The sequence below is a fragment of the Phodopus roborovskii genome, unplaced genomic scaffold (assembly GCF_943737965.1).
Source record: "Phodopus roborovskii unplaced genomic scaffold, PHOROB, whole genome shotgun sequence".
NCBI classification, from domain to species: domain Eukaryota; kingdom Metazoa; phylum Chordata; class Mammalia; order Rodentia; family Cricetidae; genus Phodopus; species Phodopus roborovskii.
Window position 1 is genome coordinate 49,909,825 of NW_026126407.1, and position 16,075 is coordinate 49,925,899.

The 16,075-nt window shown below is 44.1% G+C and overlaps 1 protein-coding gene across 1 annotated transcript; it reads right to left on the reverse strand.

Annotated features, from left to right (window-relative positions):
• Positions 1–360: 360 nt before the first annotated feature.
• Srrm2 (serine/arginine repetitive matrix 2) lies at positions 361–8,506 on the reverse strand. Its single transcript, XM_051181268.1, has 10 exons — positions 8,363–8,506; positions 4,602–4,873; positions 3,658–3,765; positions 3,327–3,491; positions 2,261–2,338; positions 1,715–1,777; positions 1,212–1,244; positions 973–1,023; positions 549–641; positions 361–463 (listed from the first exon to the last, which is right to left on the reverse strand). Exons 2-10 carry the CDS (start codon positions 4,841–4,843, stop codon positions 421–423), a joined length of 876 nt encoding a protein of 291 aa, XP_051037225.1. The 5' UTR covers positions 4,844–4,873; positions 8,363–8,506; the 3' UTR covers positions 361–420.
• Between the last annotated feature and the right edge of the window lie 7,569 nt (positions 8,507–16,075).

Sequence of the window (16,075 nt, forward strand, 5' to 3'; positions counted from 1 at the left end):
AACCCTCTCTGGAGGAAAAAAAAAAAAAAAAAAAACTTGGTCACACGACTCAAATCATTTTCAAAAATGAAAATGTAGCTCTTGTTTTGTTCCAGCTCTTCCCAATATCCCAATATAATCCCAAATAATATATACCCCTCTACCCCTTTATTCACCACCCTCCAACATACCCGAACCTTCCACCCAGGCCCTTCCCTACCCACTTCATTCACAACTCACCTCTGAGCCCACCTCCTTCTGGAAGCCTTCCCCGATTAAGGAAGCCAGGGTAAGGACTCCTTCCTCCCCCAGACACCAAACCAGCAAACCACCCCCCGCCCTATTCTGGTAGTCCATATACATCATAACAAACAAAAACAAAAAAAGACAAGGGGAAATGTATATATGTCTGTCCATCCTGTTGCTTTAGCCTGTCAGCTCCTAGAGGGCAGGGACCGTGTCTTCGGAATGGTCTGTGCAGCGCCTAGCACACCGTGGGCGCTCAATAAATATTAAATTGATTAACCCATCATTCCCTCTCCCTCCATTTCTCCTGGACTACCCCTTACCGACTACGAGAAGTATCAGAGGAAGAAGCAGAGTCAGCAGAAGTTGATCGATGGGCTCGGCGGCTCTTAGGAGCTGGTGTTGTACTTCGAGACCTGAAGAAAAGACCACCACAAGACTCAGGAGACTGTCATACCTACTCTGAATTCTCCAAACCAATCTCTTAACTCATTACATTTGACTGTATGTGTATGCAGAAGGAAGTCAGAAGACAATTTATATGTTGGTCCCACAGATAAATTCTGGTATTTACAGGTTTGGAAGAAAGGCCCTTTTACTTGTTGCCATAGTACCCACTCAGTTTTAGTTTTTGAGTTTCCCCCTTACACACACCCATCTCAATCCCAACTGCCAGTCGATGACAGAACTGATTTCAATCCCTCTTCCCTCGTGGGGCATTTATTTATTTCTTCCAAATACACTTACCGCTTCCTCTTCTTGTCCTTTGATTTACGTTTGCTCTTTGGAGTAGGAGACCTGGAAAATAAGGAAATGCTGTCTAAAAGGAATTTTTAAAATTATAAAATCTGAAGGAAAATGAAAACATAACTGGCCAAGTTTTATTGGTAACAGGTAGTTAAAGGATTGAGCTATACCTTAAAAAAAAAAAAAAAAACAACAAAAAACAAAAAATAAAAAGACAACCACTACAGGCCATTTCTTACCTGTGTTTCCGTTTCTTGGATTCAGATTCTGACCTATTGGTGGGGAAAAAGAGATCATTAAACCACACTTAACTCTTCAATTCAAGAGCTGCCTTCATTCACTACAAAGAACTTCCTTCCACCTTGGGTCATGAGAGATAGTTTAGTTGTTAAAGAACACTGGCTACTCTTCCAGAGGTCCTGAATTCTATTCCCAGCAACCACATGGTGGCTCACAATGATCTACAACAGTAGGATCTAATGACCTCTTCTAACAGAAAGTTGTACATGCAGATAGAGCACTTACACAATAAAATTAAATCTTTAAAAAAAAAACAACAAAGATCTTCCTCCTTAGACAGGAGTGGTGTGATGGTACATGCCTTTAATCTTCAGCAGAGGTAGGCAGATCTCTCTGAGATGGAAGCCAACCTGGTGTACATAGTAGCTTCCAGAACAACCAAGACCCTCTTTAAAAAAAAAAAAAAAGAAAGAAAGAAAGAAAAAAACTTTCCACTTCATACCTATGTTTCTTCTTCTTTGAGCTCTTCTTCCTCTCTCGTCGAGGAGAACTGCTCTCTGACCTGCTAAAATGAGTTCAGAAACAAGTCATTTTATTTGGTTTTCTTTCTGGCCCTCTAACCTGTAATTCTCAAAAAAAAAACTGCCTCAAAATCCCAAAACAAACCCAATGGCACCTTATTAACTTCTACATTCAATCAATAAACATAAAACTGAAATGATGCTAGCCAGCTAGCCTTTGGGGTGGGCTACAGATTTAACCATTTCCCACTAAGCACACACATTTCTCTGCTGAAACCTGAAGAAGAATTCTGTCCCCTTCAACTGTTTTACAATTTGGATTCTCTACTACCTAAAAACAAATTCAACTTCTAGAAATCCAACAGGAAAGGTTCCTCTGGATACTAGAGTACCTGAAGAAGAATTCTGTCCCCTTCAACTGTTTTACAATTTGGATTCTCTACTACCTAAAAACAAATTCAACTTCTAGAAATCCAACAACAGGAAAGGTTCCTCTGGATACTAGAGTAACTTTCCAACTGACTTACCGTCCTCTATCTTTCTTCTTTTTCTTTTTCTTTTGCTTTGGAGTTGGTGATCGAGAACTGCTCGTCTCTCGAACAAGGCTGGAAAAGGCAAAAAGACTCTAGGTGGCAGGACAAATTTCCTTAAAGCTTCACCCTAATGAATATGCTTGTAACAGTTCTCTGATAACTGCTTCACCTTAGGACACCAGCTACATACCAATTTGTGTGTGTGTGTGTGTGTGTGTGAAAGCTTCAGAATTAAAAGATGTAAATTTGTTGGGTGGTGATGGCATACTAGGGAGGAAGGAGCAGGCAGATCTCTTTGAGTTCGAGGCCAGCCTGGTGTACAAATGAGTTTCAGGATAGCCAGGGCTAGAGAAACCCTATCTTGAAAACAAGACAAAAAGATAAAAATTTAAAAGTGATTGTATTATCTAGGGTCCTATGGTTTTGTGTGTGTGTGTATGTGTGTGTGTGTGTGTGTACGCGTGCGTGTGTGAAAGAGGGGGGGGGGAGAAAAAGAGAGAATCTCAAGGGGAGGAAGACGGAGAGAGGGAAGGCAGCCCTCCCTGACTACCCTGGAACTACCTATGTAGAGCAAATTAGCCTCAACTCACAGAGATCCTCTGCAGTACCTCTGAAGAGTTGAGATTAAAGGTGTATGTCACATCTGGTTTCATTAAATTATTTTGAGACAGGGTCTTACTATGTGGCTACCCCAGGCTGGCCTCAAAATCAGAGATCTGCCCACATCTGCCTGGAGTAGTGGGATAAAAGGTATGCACCACCACATATACCTTAACTATTAAAAAATAAAAATAGGGACTAGAGCTATAAGTCAGCAGTTAAGAACTCTCCAAGGGACCTTGGCTTCCTTTCTGAGCACAAAGGCAAACTCTCAACAATCTAACTCTAATGCCTCTTCTGACCTCCAGAGTGAGTACCAGGACAGCCAGAGCCACATAGTGTGATGAGACCCTGTCTCAGACCAAAAAAAAAAAAAAAGTTTAGAAATAGTCTATTAGTAATAACAATACAAAAAAGTACTTTTAACAAGGAAGCAGATTCAGGCTTTTCCCTTGAGTACCTGTATGGTTTGGGAGGCTCAGGAACTGCTTGCTTAGCTTCTCGAGCACGTCTCTGAGGATCAAAAGAACTGCCATCCACATAGGAATCACTGATGCCAAAGGCAGCACGAAGTCGCTCATTCTTCTTCTCATTCAGTTCTGCCAACTGATGGGTCTCAGTAACCCTGGAGGGGAAAAAAGGTAACAAGTAAGAGTCCTACCTAATTTAGAACTTAATTATAAAGATGAGTCAAAAAAAAAAAAAATGCAAAACCCAGTCCCAGGGTTTTTAAAAAGGACAGCAATATCTATTAACAGCACAGACTCCAAAGAACAAAATGAAAAACTTACATTGGCCTCTGCCCTGGGGTTTCTTCCTTGCCCCCAGGGTTCACATCCTTCTCCAGCAACATGAGTCGAAAGGTAGCCACTTTCTCCTGAATCTGTTGTTCTTCGTACCTGAAGGATAAATCCCTTCATGGTCAGAGCTTGACAGGGGTTTTCCCAAGTCCCAATTTATAATTGCTTTCTTTTCCAACAGGGTTCTTTCACCTTCTCCATTCACACAGTACTTGTCACTCAAAATTCCCTTAAGTTTTCTTTACCTTTCCTTGACCCTCCTTTCTTTCCTACACTATTCTCTCTAGAACAGTGGATTTTAAACATGCTACAATTCAGGGGCCAAGAGAGGACAGTTTGCTTGCTGGCAGAGTTCCCAGTGCTCCTTTCCCAACTTCAACACGAATAGATCTTTTATTTCCTGGGACTTCAAAGAAAGCATAATGTATAAAAGGATACCATTGCTCAAGTTTGGAAACCACTGCTCTAAATGGGTTTCTACCTGAATGTGCTCCTTTTCCAAAATTTCACTTCTCTGCCAAGCTCATGATATCCTCTATTCAAATACTCTTTCAATTCCGATCTTCTGCCTTTCCACCTTCCACAGCCAAAATCCCTTAAATCCACCTACCTTTCTCTTCCTTCCAATAACAACACCTGTCAGGTTACCTAAACTCTTCTGCCTAATGCTACTTTCCTATACAGCACATTTTTGTTCCTTGATGGCCCCCTTCCCCTTCACAAATTCCCCTTAGCTGTCACTGGTCCAAACAGTTTCCTTGACATCCCACTATGTAGTGACCCATGACTTCTCAATTCTTCAAGCTCATTCTTTCTCACTTACAACTCCTTTGTAGTACTCTTTCAACCTGATCTAGTTTCTTTCCACACATCCCAACTAACACCCAACTAAGCACTCACTCGGTGCTTGACTTTCTCCCCACCCATTCCCTCACCCCTGCTCTTCCATCATCTCCTCCAGCTCGAGGCATCGCAGCTCCACGCGCCGCTTGCGCTCGTGGTCCAGGATGTCAGGATTAGGCCGCTTCACCAGGGCAGCCTCCAGGCGCCGCAGTTCCTCCTCTCCCTTGTAGTCAGGCCGCTCACCACGGCGGCCCCGCACCAGGGACAGGTTGCGCTGGACGTAGCCGTTGGTGCCGCTGCCCCGGGGCGTCGGCAGCCCGATCCCGTTGTACATGGCCCTGTGCCCAGGGGGGCACCACCGCTCCTGAGGGGGAGCGGGGAGACACCAGTCAGGCTCCTGGCCCCAATCTAACTACTTACCACATCTCCCACATCCCTGGCTCTCTCAGCCTTTAGTTCAATACTTAGTCTCACACTGAATCTCCATTAGCAAAATGTTTCCTCATTCCACTAGTCTGCAAACAAAACCCTCCCTTTATCCTCCCCACACTTCATCCTCTCCACTAAATCACCATCTACTTTTAAACCTTTTCTCATAATGTACTTTCACCAAATTCTAAGCTATTATTCTTTGTACTTTTTTCCTTTCTACACCCTAAGCAACCAAGAATCCAGCCAGTTTGTCTCAAATCTCTCCACACTATCCCTGTATTCTTCTTTGGCCACACAATACACACACAATACACATAAATGGTATCTTCATCAAAAACTGAATGTAAACTACTGGTAACCAAGTCCTCAAAATGGCACAACAAACACCATAGATCAATCAGAAGCACCTAAAGCCTACAATCCATTTTCAAAGACTCCTCTAAGAGAATATTTAGCCTAACATAAACAAACAAGAAGTGGATTAAACAGTCTTGGGTATCTAACTAGGTAAACTGGCTAGTTAACATAAACCAATTGTCCTATGCAGTCTCACACCCAAACTGAAAAGCAAGATCAGAAAACACAGAGGAACCGTGGATACATGAGCTTATACTTCACGTGGGGAAGGTGAGCCATCTCTTTGATTCCAAATAATCAAAGCTCCTACCAACTACAGTGATTATTTTAGTTTCCTTCCCAGTAAGGTTTACCACCACATAGCTTGCAGCTCCTCCAAGTCTGGCTAGCTCTTGTTATATAAATATTGCCTATTTTTTTTTAACTAGATAGTCTAAACATCAAACTATTTTTCTCTGTTCCCATACTTTCTCTACAAGTATTTAGAAACCTTCAAATTCCTTATCTTTATTTTAAAACTGTTGAATTTCCATTGACTTTCCCTGTCAATCTGTGTTCTGGCACTTCATTTTTGTTCTCCTAGTCCTGCTTTATTCTTCAATTTAACTCTATTTTTTTTTCATCTTGTTCCAACCTCAGCCTAAGAACCCCTTAACTCCAGTTTTTTTTAACTGCATATTGCATTACTCATTCTATATTCCCTTCTTGCTATATATGCTTTTTTATTTCCTCCAACACATTTTCTCCAAGACAGATTCTCAGAACATTAAAAAGCACACAACAGGGAAAAGTGAAGGTTAGTAAAAGCAGATGGAAAAGATGGAGTTGGGTAAAAGGTTACATTCACGGAATTCCAGAACCAGTATTATCAATTTCTGAAAAAAAAAAAAAAATAACACTTTTGTCCCTTCCCACCCTCAATCAAGCCTAGCCTAAGGCCTACTCAATAACAACTTTTAGAAAACTAAAAGCAAGGGCTGGGCAGTGGTGGTGCACGGCTTTAGTCCAAGGGCCTGGGAGGCAGAGGCAGGCAGATCTACAAGAGCTAGTTCCAGGACAGGTTCCAAAGCTATAGAGAAACCCTGTCTTGAAAAACCAAAAAAGAAAGACTAAAAGCAAGTCTAGCCGAGTCAAGAATGAGAGATAAGGCTAAATCTATAAAAAAGCAAGTATAAACTCAGGAAGGCACAAAAAAACTCTTTTAGAGCCAAGAAATCTGTTTCTGTAGTTTCTTCCAACAATCTCTCTTAAAGGTCTAAAAATACCAATACTTCCTCTAAATCTAAGGCCTATATTGCTTCATTTGTGTTTTTTGTGAAAGGCTTTTTTTCTTTAAAGATTTCAATTATATATACAGTGTTCTGCCTGAATACCAGAAGAGGGCATCAGATCTCATACATGGTTGTGAGCCACCATGTAGTTGCTGAAGATTGAACTCAGGACCTGTGGAAGAGCAGCTCTTAATCACTGAGCCATTTCTTCTGCCCACGCACAAGGCTTCTCACAATCTTCTAACCTAACCATTCACCCACACTTCCACCATTTCACACAAAAATCCCACCACTCTCTACCCGAAGAAAGCTAAGTTAAAGGTACTAAAAATGATTTTGGAGACCTTTCAGGGAAGATCTTTAAAACAAAACAAAACAAACAAAAAAAACAACACCCAAAGTAGTGCTCAAGACACTAAAAGGGAAACCACAACTACCAAAACCAGGCATCGCTTTTAAAACAGGAGCACAAAGTATGCAAGCTTTCCAAAGTTAAGAACAGAAAGAAACCAAGTTGCCAAGGGAAAATAATTATCAGAATGCCAAACTACAAGAAGCAGAAATGTATAACTAAGATATTCAAGAAAAGAAAAGGCAACGGAGAGAACAGCAATGGGCTCTGGAAAAAAGCAGAGTAAAATACAGAGAACTCCGCACTGAGACACTATTAACTGTGTAGGCACTGTGTAATACACAATGCTTCAATATTAACCCAGGAAGAGACCTTACCTAAGCCCATCCAAAGGAGAAAAAAAGATGGAAACAGCATAGGGAGAATTTCATGCCAAGTAATGGCTGACACAAGCAAGGCTGTTTAAGTCCAGAATTGTCTTCCCATCGAAGTCGCCCTAGCTTTATCATTTGAGGAGACGTGTTTAAAAAGCAGGGTAAGAAGCAGACAAAATGGCCCACGATTTTATCCCAGCACTCGGTAAAGAGGCAGGCAGATCAGATCTTTTAGGCTCCAGGCCAGCATTATCTATATAGTGAGTTCCAGGACAGTCAGGGCTATGCAGAGACCCTGTCTAATAAAACCAGAAGGTTAAGAAAAAAAAAAAAAAATAGCAAGGTAGGCAGGAGCACATGGTCTTCTTTATACACACAGACCGAATAATACCTTCTTTTTTTTTTTTGGCTTTTAAGATTTGGGGATACCCGACCCCGCCACCTCACACACACTCATAACCTCAGCACTCTAAGGACAATGATCTGTGTAAGTCCGGGCCTCCCGAAGTTCAAGGCCTCACAGCACTCATTGGCAGCCCGGCCTATTTCGGCCTTGAGATGGGGGAGGGGGCCGCGCGGCGCCCCGCAGTCTGAGGCCCCGGCCGTTTCTCAGGCCCCCAGCAGGGGCAGGAGGGCCCCGCCCGGGTCAACGGGTTGAGATAGCGGCAGATCGGGAGGCCGGGCTGGGCACGGGTCCCGCGGCTGCCGCCCCCTCCCCGCCACTCAAGACGGCAAAGGGCGACGGCGGAATGAGGGTGTCCTCAGACCCCGGCGGAGCACAGGCGAGAACCAGAGGCCCGCGCGCTGCTATCTCATCGGGGACGCGGACGAGCGAGCAGGCGGCGGCGCGCGCCGTTGCCATGTGGGGGAGGGGCGAAGGAGTCGAGGGCCGCGCGCGACAGGGACCGCGGGAGGGGGAAGGGAGGGAGGTAGAAGAAGGCGTCCGCGCTGCCCGAGGCGACGAGCACGCGTGCGCGAGGCGGCCTGGGCCGTTCTCCGCGCGCTCTGGCCTCGAGCCGAGGCCGCCGCCCCTCCCCCACCCAGCTAGCGCGCTCCCTTTCTCTCACCCGCCGCCGCCGCCGCCGCCGGCCGCCGCCTCCGAAGGGGAGAGGTCCTGCCGCAGCTGCTGCTCAAGTCTTCCGATCCCTCGGGGCCTGAAGCCGCCGCCTCGCGGGTCCGCCCGCCTCAGCCGCCGCCGCCGCCGCCGCCTCGTCCGCTTCCTCAGGGGCCGCAGCGGGCTTCGACTGCGCCACTCGCACCCCGCCTGGACCGCGGTGCACGTCAGCACGACCGAGTGCGTCAGCACGCAATCACGAGAGGCGCTGGGCCCTCTGGGAGCCGTAGTGCGTTGTGCGCAGGCGTTGAAGGCACACGGGAGAGGTACAGGTTTCTTAGGCGCAAGGGACGTTCGATAGCGAAGTCGAAAGACCCCGAGCGCCGTCGGGCACTGCGGGGAAAGGCGAGGCACCGTACCGGAGAGGATACGTGTGCTGGAAATCCTCTGCAGGAAGGGGGAGGGGCGTGGGCCGCTACCCACAACGCTTCAGGCTCACGCCTTCCGCGCAGAGAGTTCTGGGAATTGTAGTTCAGTTGTAGAGCGAGCATCGTAGAGCACCTTCTCCGGGCAGTGTCGCCATTTTGTCTGCATGTGTCGTGTGGCAATGGCTCAGCAATTCTACCTCTTCCCTGTGACTGCGGGTTTCTTTAGCAGTTCTGAGGCCACACAACAGGAGGAGTTGCTCCAGAGTCAAGTCTCCTAGCACTCCTGGAATCACTTAAACCCGGCTCCGGCCCAGGTTCTGAAGCAAAAGCCAAACTTGTCTCCTGTGGTGTCCATAGTTTTCACCATCTTAGACAGAGCTGAAATGGGGCGGACAGGCCAATGAGAAATAGTTTCTCTTGCTTGGAGGGAGTGGAGCACACTTTTGGTTTGTTTGTTTTGTTTTTTGTTTTTCGAGGCAGGGTTTCTCTGTATTGCTGTGGGGCCTGTCCTAGAACTCGCTCTGTAGACCATGCTGGCCAAGAACTCACTGAGATCCTGGAACACACTTCTAGCACTCAGGAGGCAGAGGCAGACTGATCTGAGTTCAAGTCCCACCCACTCTACAGAACGAGCTTCAGGACAGCCGGGGCTACACAAAGAACAGGGTTGTCTCGAAAAGAAAAGTTCCCTTACCTTTGGGTAGACAGACTAGATAAGCGAATCTGTTCTATGTGTGAAGGAATGTGTCAGGAATAACTTTAAAATTGTAATTCTTCTGTACAGTGCAGTATTGGGAATTGGTCCCATGGTCTTCGTATGAGCCAGCAAGGGCTCTACCACCGAGCTGTACTCCCGGTCTATTTCCTATTTAATTTATGTATTAAAAATTATGTGTATACATGTTTGTCTGTTCAGGGAATGTGCACATTACTGCAGTTCCTGAGGGGGTCAGAGACATTGAGGGCTTGTGAGCCAGCTGAGGTGGGTGATGGAACTGAACTTAGTTCCTCTGCATGAACAGTACCAAGTCTTACTGAGCGATCTCTCCAGCGCACCCCCATTCATTTTTGAAAGTCCTTTTTTCTAGGGCTGATTAAAAGATGGTCTCCCAAGAAGCAGAGCTCTTGGAAGCTGGCCTTGTAACCTTTAAGCTAATGTCGGAAGGCCTTAGCAGATGTAGTGCCAAGTTGTCTGCAGTCTTGTTAATTGTTTCTTTCTAACAAAAAAAGGATATACCCAAATACTAGAATTGCAAGATTGTGAGATCCACCACATTTGAGCTCACAGTTCTCAGCTCTAGAATTGTGCTAACCGTTTCCTTGAAGTCCCCAGCACTAATAGACTTCCATAAATCGGGTACACCTTTGGAGTTAATGTGGCAAATGTATTTCAGGTTGAAAGTAAAAGGTGGTGGTTTCTTTAGAGATCATATCACTTCTATGGAGACCTTTCCTAGAAGCTAAATTCCTATCTATCTAAATTCCTCCTATTTTGTGCCAAATCTTATACTGAATACTGAATTGTGCATTAAATGTTTATGACAACCCCATAGGGGAAATGACAGTAAATTCATTGTCATATTCACAGTGCAGTCTTCAAAATCAAAGTAACATTGAAAGCTGGGCATGCATGCCTGTACTCCCAGGACTCAAGAAATTGAGAAAGGAAAATCCCTGTGAGTACAAGGCCAATCTGGAATATATGGCAAGACCTCTTTCAACAATAACAGCATGAAAGTAGGGCTAACAGGATCAGCTCAACTAGGGAAGGAACTCAGCCTAACATGTATGGTGGGAGAACAAAACTACTCCAGGTTGTCCTCTGACTTCCTCTTGTGTAGTGTGATGCCACCCCTAGCCCCCCAACACATGCACAAAATAAATAGAAGATGAATGTAACATACAAGCAATGCTATAATCTACAGACTTTATTGAGCATTGTTATTTGTTCTGATAGCATCTTTTATAACAACAAAAATATTCAAAAACATGCTTTGGTCCTGGGGGGAGGGGTGAGTATTCAAATGTGGCTGATAGCAGAGTCTTTAAAAGTTACAGCCTAAACATTTGTAGGTTCACTCTAGTAAACCCCACACTTAGGAGGTAGGGTGTGTGTGTATACCATGAGTTCAAAGCCAGGTTGGGCTACATAGTCAATTCCAGAGCAGCTTGGGCTACAGAATTAGATATTTTATTTTTTATTTGTTTGTTTTGTTTTCAAGACAGGGTTTCTCTGTGTAGCCCTGGTTACCCTGGAACTCACTCTGTAGACCAGGCTAGCCTCAAACTCACACAGATCCACCTGCCTCTGCCTCCCAAGTGCTGGGATTAAAGGTGTGGGCCTCCACCAAGCTGTATTTACATCTTGAAGAAAGCAGATCATCAAGTAAGCAAAAAACAAGTATTTATTAGTAATACAAGAGTCCTTTCAGTCCCCACTAGCAGAATATGAATGGGCCTGTTTGTCAATGGCCTCTCCAATAGAGGGAGTTGTGATACTTTTGGATTTTTGTTACTATGCTAAATAATAAAAGGTATTTTAATGTAGGTTCTTCATAGTAATATATACAGAAAAGAGGATTTATCGTCTTAATTATATAGTCCGGTGGTATTAAATATATTCACAATGCAGCCATCGCCACACCCATTTCCAAAAAGTAGTTCCACAGCTGGAGAGATTGTTCAGCAGTTAAGAGCATTTGCTGTTCCTCCAGAGCACTGGGGTGCATGAACACACACACACACACACACACAAGTGATAGAAATCTTAAGAGTAGGGGCTGAAGAGTTGGCTCAGCTGTTAAGAGCACTGGCTGCTCTTCCAGAGGACCCAGGTTCAATTCCCAGCACCCACATGGGAGCTCACAACTGTCACTCCAGTTCCAGGGATCCAACACCTTAAGAGTAGATGTGTTTGTTGAACACTTTTAGTCCCAGTTTTCTGAAGACAGACAGACAGATCTGTGAATTCAAGGCCAGCCTGATCTAAAAAGACTGTTTTAGACCAACCAAAAACAAAAATCTTAATAAGAAAAAAAATAACTCCGGGACCAGCAATATATTGTTCAACAGGTAAAGGTGCCTATTATTAATCATGACCATGTGAGTTCACTCTCCAGGACTCACACAGCAGCAATAAATAAATAAATAAAGATAAAAAATAAAAAAATAACCAAGACACACTGCCCCCCACCCTACCCTCAGAACTTCTAGCTACAATCACTCATGAATTTGCTTTCCCTGCGTGCCTCAGATGAACAGAACCATGCAAACTTGTGCCTGGCTTATTTCAGTTAGCGTGATTTTTTTGTTGTTTGTTTTTTGTTTTTGTTTTTGTTTTTGTTCTTTGTTTGTTTTTTCAAGACGGGTATTTCTGTATTTCTTTGGAGCCTATCCTGGAACTAGCACTGTAGACCAGGATGGCCTTGAACTCAACAGAGAGCCACCTGCCTCTGCCTCCCAAATGTTGGGATTAAAGGCATGTGCCAGCAACACCTGGCTCAGAATTTTACTTTTAATGACTAAATAAAAGGAGAAAAACATAATGTCATTAAAGAGTATTTGTATTGCTTCTGCCTTCTAGCTGTAGTGAATGATACCGCAATAACCATTTAAATGCAAATTCTTATTTTATTTTTTGATCCACATTCTCACTGTGTAACCCTGGCTGTTCTTGAACTCACTCCGTAGAACCACCTACCTCTGTCCCCCCAGTGCTGGGATTACAGGTGTGTACCACTCTACATGTAAGCTTTTGTTTTTAGGAAGTGATTTTTAGACAGGGTCTTAATATCTAGTTCAGGCTTGCCTTAAAAAACTCACAGCACTTCCCTGGGGAGCAGAAGAGGGATGGGATGGGGGGGATTGGTGGGGAACATGGGAGGATGGGAGGGAGAGGGAACTGGGATTGATATGTAAAATAAGATTGTTTCTAAACTTAAATAAACACACACACACACACACACACCAGTCCTCCTGCCTCACTCAGTCTCCTCAAGTTCTGGTAGAGAATTGTTGGCTCCATGATAATTGTTATTTATTGGGGTGGTAGGTTTGAGACAGGGTTTTTCTGTATAACTCTAGCTTTCCTAGGATTTGCTTTTGTAGACCAGGTTGGCATCAAACTCACAGAGATTGACCTGCCTCTGCCTCCTGAGTGTTGGGATTAAAGGCCGGCGCCACCACTACCTGGCTACTTTTGTGTTTTTTATAGTGGCTATTTCAGTAGGTATAAATGGTAGAATTCTCCCTGTCTCCCTCTCCTCTTCTCAGGCTGAGCCTCAAATCCAGGGCCATGTATATATCAGGCACTTGAGTGCTCTCCTCCTGAACCACCTCCCCAGCCTGAGATCTACTATGTTTTGTTTTGATTTTAAGATACATTTATGTTTTTCCTACTGTATGTCAGTGTTCCATGTATGTGCCTGGTGCCCTTGGAGGCCAGAAGAAGGCTTTGGATCCTAATGTCTAGGAACCAAATGTGGATGACTGGGGAAACCTGGGCCTCTCTGGGAGAACAGCAAGTATTCTAAACTGCTGAGCCATCTCTTCAGTCCCTACCATAATAGTTTTGATTGGCAGTTCCCAATAACTAATGAAATGAAAAATGCTACAAGTCCTTTGTCCTCTATTGTGGAAGGTGTGCCAGAGACTGAACCTAGGACCTTGTGCATACATGTGTTGTACTATTGAACAATGTCCCACAACCTCTGTGTCATCTTTCTTTTTTCTAAAGAAAAAGGAGAGATTGGTGGGAAGGCCTGCTTTGTTTCTAAGCCTGACCTCCTGAGTTTGATCCCTGGGACCCACAAGGTGGATGGAGAGAGCTGACTGACACAGATTGGTCTTCTCACCTCCACACAAGCACTGTAGCACATGCATAGCCCCATACACACAATGCAAATACACAGTAACAATAATAAATAAAGTTTGTGTAAAATGTGATACATCACCTTCTCCTGTCCTACTTGGAGAGATAATAACATCATGGAGGAGCAGACAGCTGTCCCTCAGCTTCTCTCTGTTGCTTTCAGCTGCCAAGGTCCACACTCACATTGGCCCCAAGTTATGGCTTCCCCTCCAGCCTTCCTATAGCTTTCAAAATGTGTTTTTCAATTTAAATTGAAAAATTATGTCATGCAGTACAGCAATTTGAACAGTCCTGCTCAAAATGTCATGTCCACCCAGACATGCAGTCTGGTTTGAGATAACAGGCTTTGCATATATAATTAAGAAAAAATACATATGTATATAAACATATATAATTAAAGGTCTTGAGAAGACATCATGAATTTAGGTCAGATCTTAAATCCAGTGACTTTACAAAAAAAAAAAAAAAGTCTTTACAAAAGTAAAAGGGAAGCTGGGGAAACAGCTCAGTCAGTTAAAATGTTTGCTACGCAAGCATGAGGACCCAAGTTCAATCCTCAAAACCCTCGTTAAAAAGTAAAAAGTCAGACATGGTGGTGCCTACTTGTAATTTCAGCGTTGGGAAGGTAAAGATAGGTAGATCCCTGGGGCTTAATGATCAGCCAGCTTAGCCTAATCAGCAAGCTTCAGATCCCAGTGATATTCTCAAAAACAAGCAGGCCAGACAATATGGCTCAGTGGGTAAAGACAACTGCTAACAAACATTATGATCTGAGTTCAATTTCAAGAACTAGTAGTAGTAGAAGAGAGAACCTGACTCCTAGAAATTGTTCTCTGACTCCATATGTCTTGTATATACATACAAAATAAATAAATCCAGTTAAGACACAACATACAAGGTGGCAGCACTCCAGAGGTAGAGGCCAGCCTGGTCTATGAAGAGAGTTCTAGGACAGCTAGGGCTATACACTGAAACCTTGTCTCAAAAATTACAAACACAAAACAAACACAAGGTGGATAGCATCTGAGGAATGGTACCCAAAACTGACCTTGGGCAGGCCTCCACATGTGTTGGAACATGTATTTTCACATACATACTGTATCTTTATAAAGTCTGAGAAAAAAACAATAGAAGGAAGTAATACATGGTTATCATCCCTGTCTACTGCTTGCTGGGCTCTGCCCTTCTCTCCTTTTCCTTATTTATAGACCCAAGTCACACTGTAGTGTATTGGGAGGACAGTGATCTGAAACATTGATGCGTGAACTTTCCTGGAGAGACAAAAACAAAGTTTACCTGCCCCTGATAGGCACCAATGACAAGCCAAAGGAACAACTACCAAAGTCCAGTCTGGTGAACCGGTTTGTTTTTTGGGCTAATTTACAGAGTATGAATGAGGGTTTCTCATGGGAGCATGGGTAACCTTAAAACAGCTTAATTACAGGAATATCTCACCCCAAGCTTCATAGATGAAGTTCTTCACCTCAGTTTACCTCCCAGTCCACACATTCTACTTTCTGAAACAAGGAGACCCCACACAGCTGGGTCAGAATTATAAACAGTTGACAGATGCTAGGTAGTGGTACACATATTTAATCCCAGCACTTGAGATAGGGAGGCAGGAAAACTGCTGAGTTCAAGGATAGAGTGAGTTCCAGGACCTGCAGGGCTATGTGAAGAAATCCTGTCTTGAAAAACCAAATCACAAACAACAAACCAACCAACTGACAGGAAGGTGTAGGAGGCTGAGATCTCAGGTAAGGGGCTGATGACCCTCTACACCCATTCTTTCTGTGAGGGAGTATCAGTAGGTACTGTCACAGTTGGTCTAATCAAGATGGCAATAGTGTCAGGCATGGTGGCTCATGCCTTACTCCTAACACTTGGGAGGCAGAGGCAGGTGGATCTCTGTGAGTTCAAAACCATCCTGATCTACAGAGGGTGTTCCAGGACAGCCAAGGCTACACAGAGAAAGCCTGCTTACAAAACAAAACAAAACAAAATAAAAAGATGACAATGGCTGTTATGCAGGGAGAACAGTGTTCTACAACATTGGGAACGGAGAACTGCCAGGCCTTGTTCCTGCTCTTGCAAGGGATGTAGCCTGTCTGGGCAGGCTGATTGTCAGAGTACTGGCTGCTGGCTCCTGAGGCTTAGAATCCAGCGTGGCTGCCTTTGGGGATTTCTCAGCAGGACAAATGATGGACATTGAGTGGAGACTCCATTCATTCTGACAATTCATTTTATTTTATTTTATTTCTTTTCTTTTTTCTTTTTCTTTTCTTTCTTTCTTTTTTTTTTTTTTTTTTTTTTTTTTCAGACAGAGTTTCTGTGTGTATAGCCTTGGCTGCCCTGGAACTCGATCTGTAGACCAGGATGGTCTTGAACTCACAGAAATCCACCTGCCTCTGCCTCCAAAGTGCTGGGA

Bases quoted from the DNA above. Each gene is read 5' to 3' on its own strand.
- Srrm2 (XM_051181268.1), bottom strand. From the start codon at position 4,843: ATGTACAACGGGATCGGGCTGCCGACGCCCCGGGGCAGCGGCACCAAC. The intron at 3,766-4,601 runs GTGAGGGAATGG...TTTATCCTTCAG, and splicing joins GAGATGATGGAAGAGCAGGG to GTACGAAGAACAACAGATTC. The intron at 3,492-3,657 runs GTAAGTTTTTCA...TTTCCCCTCCAG, and splicing joins ACCCCAGGGCAGAGGCCAAT to GGTTACTGAGACCCATCAGT.